The sequence below is a fragment of the Stegastes partitus genome, unplaced genomic scaffold (genome assembly GCF_000690725.1).
Source record: "Stegastes partitus isolate 25-593 unplaced genomic scaffold, Stegastes_partitus-1.0.2 Scaffold112, whole genome shotgun sequence".
Lineage (NCBI taxonomy): Eukaryota > Metazoa > Chordata > Actinopteri > Pomacentridae > Stegastes > Stegastes partitus.
Window position 1 is genome coordinate 396,194 of NW_007577843.1, and position 3,241 is coordinate 399,434.

General features: G+C 39.6%; 1 protein-coding gene across 1 annotated transcript in view; it reads left to right on the forward strand.

Annotated features, from left to right (window-relative positions):
• The window catches only part of cftr (CF transmembrane conductance regulator), a 47,032-nt gene extending 45,628 nt beyond the window's left edge, over positions 1 to 1,404 (forward strand). The window contains exon 27 of the mRNA XM_008278007.1: positions 1,360 to 1,404. Within this exon, the coding sequence (XP_008276229.1) occupies positions 1,360 to 1,404 (45 nt within the window). The remainder of the gene's footprint in view (positions 1 to 1,359) is intronic.
• Positions 1,405 to 3,241: the final 1,837 nt, after the last annotated feature.

Genomic DNA, 3,241 nt, shown 5'->3' on the forward strand with positions numbered 1-3,241 from the left:
CACACACACACACACACACACACACACACACACACACAGCTGCATGGACAAAATCAGGGGTTTGATCCAGTGCTCTGATACTAAGGATTGGCCAAAATAAGCAGAATCTCAATTATTGTGGGGAACTTACATAGATTTTATTCAATACTAGGAGAACTCAGTTTAAACTTGATCTGAATTCTGACTGAAATTAAATGTGCAATTTTGCTTTTTAATGAAACCAGACATTTTGACCAATATATTGATACAATCTTGCTAAACGTATAGTATATATGTGCTGTACATGTGCAAATAACAAAGACACAAGCACACATGACACACCAAACACACACAATAAAAACACAGTAGAGAGCATGTGGTAACAGCCCCGCATACATCTTAGAATTCTTGTCTGCATGAATATGAGTGAGGTGTGTACACTGCAAGATATGGAGGCTGACAGTACAGCAACATTACATGGTATCTGATAACCAACACAGTACAACACAACTACAAGTTAAGAGAAAAGCAACATTTGTGTGGAGGTGTAATCTGTTGTAAATCTGTCACCAAACTACAAAAACAAAAAGAAACCAGTGTGCTACAGAGAGAGCTCTGACAGGGAAGATCTCACTTCCAGAAGCCTGGAGGCAAAATCAGTTCCTCAGACCTGGGAAGCTTAGAAAGAGTAGAACCACCAGAATATAGGCCTCCACTTGGTACCAAAGTATTGGCTCCCCGAGAACAGATCATCTCACTTCTAATTAAAGTTCACCAGCAGACACATCTATATGCAGCTGACCTGCTGAGTGTTACAGTGGATTGAACAGGTAGATGCTGCAGTAACACTTACTTGCCACCGTCTTGTTGTTTAAGACTGTCAGACTGGCTTGTCAAGCAACAAAGTGACCAGAACGGGTAGATCTGAAATGTTCCGTGTTGATGTGGACAAGGGAAACTAAACTTTACTGTAAAGCCACCTGTTGCTGCAGGTGTTTGTTTCTATCACAGACTGTATTTAAAAGATGGACGTAACCTCTGAGAATGAAAACTGATGGCAGCACAGAAGTGACTTTCACCTGCTTTGGTTCTCACAGCCAACAGGGGGCGACATCTCCAGTTAGTCAGACTATAGAATTAAAAGAAAAATGGCCCTGCTTCTCCCTTGATTTGTTACTTCAGTAAACATTTTTTTTTTATTGGCCTCATTCAAAAAATTCCAAGACGTATTTGAACACATGATGGTGTTTAGTTTGTAATTTATGGCATCATTTAGAGTAAAATAAACGGTAAAGCAGAGTATGTTTGAGAGCTTGGCTACCTTTTGGTTGACTGGTTCATACCGTATCACTGTGTGGAGTCCTTTGGTTATCCAATCAGATCCACCGGCTGCTCATCGTGTTCAGGTTCAAAGGACCAAAGTAGTGTTGACTGAACTCAAGGTTTTAAAACACAAATCCACAAATCAATTAGGGATGTCACTGTTGCTCTGTCCATCTTTTATACACAGTTTATGGTTTCTGTAGGCACTTTGAAAGACAAATTCAACACCGAAATTATTTAATGTAATAAGATCATTTTGAAGCCTCAAATGGGATTCATCTAACGACTAACGAGCAGAAACAACATATAGTGGTTTACTCATCTGACAATAGACATGTCACTGAAAAACAGGGTTTTATTTCCTCAAGCATAACACACGCTTATTTGTATCCTGTAGTCACAAATAACAGGAAAATGCACAGATTTCTGTCCAATAAGATAACTCAGATTCATTGCCTTTACTGTACGCAGTCCAGTCATGCTTACTGTCATCCATAGTCTCCCTCCAGAGGCCATCCTGAGCCAGGATGATGCACCATCATTTTAATTGTGCTTCTCCTTGTATTGAATTATTTTGTGAATATTTGCCTCAGTGTCTTTGGTTAGTCAGTCTGACCCTACAGTCCCGTCACTGCTGTCAACACACCACACACACACATATCATGAGGAACAGTGACGCTGTCGGCTGACGCTAATAACGAGCGATGACTCAAATACCCTTATTTTTCTATGTGTATGCACTTTAGAGACACCCTGAGGTACTCATCCGCCTTCACAGCAAGGAAACATCAAGTGATTAAATGCTGCACAGCAATTTTTTGGCAAATCCTCCATGAAATGAATTGTAAATGACAAATTATAGTTTCACATTTCATTTTTCAATCTGTTTATCGATGAATTATAGAGAATAGTCAGTAATTCATCAAAAAAATAAATTTTCTATGTGAAATAAAATATATTTTTTCAGTCACTGCTGTACAAATGCAAAAAACAAGCATTTAGCATTTCTGTGTTTATCATTTCCTACGTTGTATCTGTCCTTGCCTCTGAGACTGGGAACCTTAACTTCATTATTTTCTCTTCTTTGGCTGAGGGAAGAGCCTGTCGCTCCTTTCATACTGAATAATAGTTTTGTAATGCAGAGAATGAGGTACCACGGAGAAATGCCTTGATATGTTAACTGTGACAACAGATTTTTTTACAGTGTAAATTAAGAACAGAACTGTTTCTTACGCATAGGAAGGGACATGGATGTCCAAAAAAAAAAAAGTGTATAAATGTATTTGTTCAATCAGCTATATTTCCAGTAAAACATAAGATTTTGAGAGCTCAGTGTGGTTTCGTCGTTTCTAGTCTGTGTGGAAAATGTTTTATTTGTAGCTTAATTGATATTGATTCTAAAAAACTCTTTTCTTTTGTATGACCATGTGGATATCTAAACATGACATCAGTATGTGATTCCTAAATCTGCTGCTATAACAGCCCTCTCGCTTTCCACCACATTTTAGAGCCTTTCTGAAGACATCAGCTTCCATTCAGCCACAAGAGCATTAGTAGGGGTGCGGCGCTGATGTTGGCTGCCGGTTCGGGGTCTGCTTCACACAGAGACTTGGTTTCGCTCAAGCCTGACAGAATTTGAGATGTACAGAGATATCTTATTTTTTAAAAGTCCCCCACACACCCCCTTCCATCAGTGTGCGCCCACAAACACACACATACACTCAACCTGCCAACCGGAAAGTGGCAAACATTGACCATAGGTACAGATTGAGGAAGGAGGGAGACATTGAAGGTGGCAGCACCCGTATACTGTGTGTGGTTTGCTCAGGTTAGTAAGAAGAGACGGGGATAGATAACCTTTCAACTTGTGGTACCTGTGGAATTACTTTTATTCAGTGTTTTTTGTATTTACATCTGCTGAGGTGGGGCTTCAAGGTGG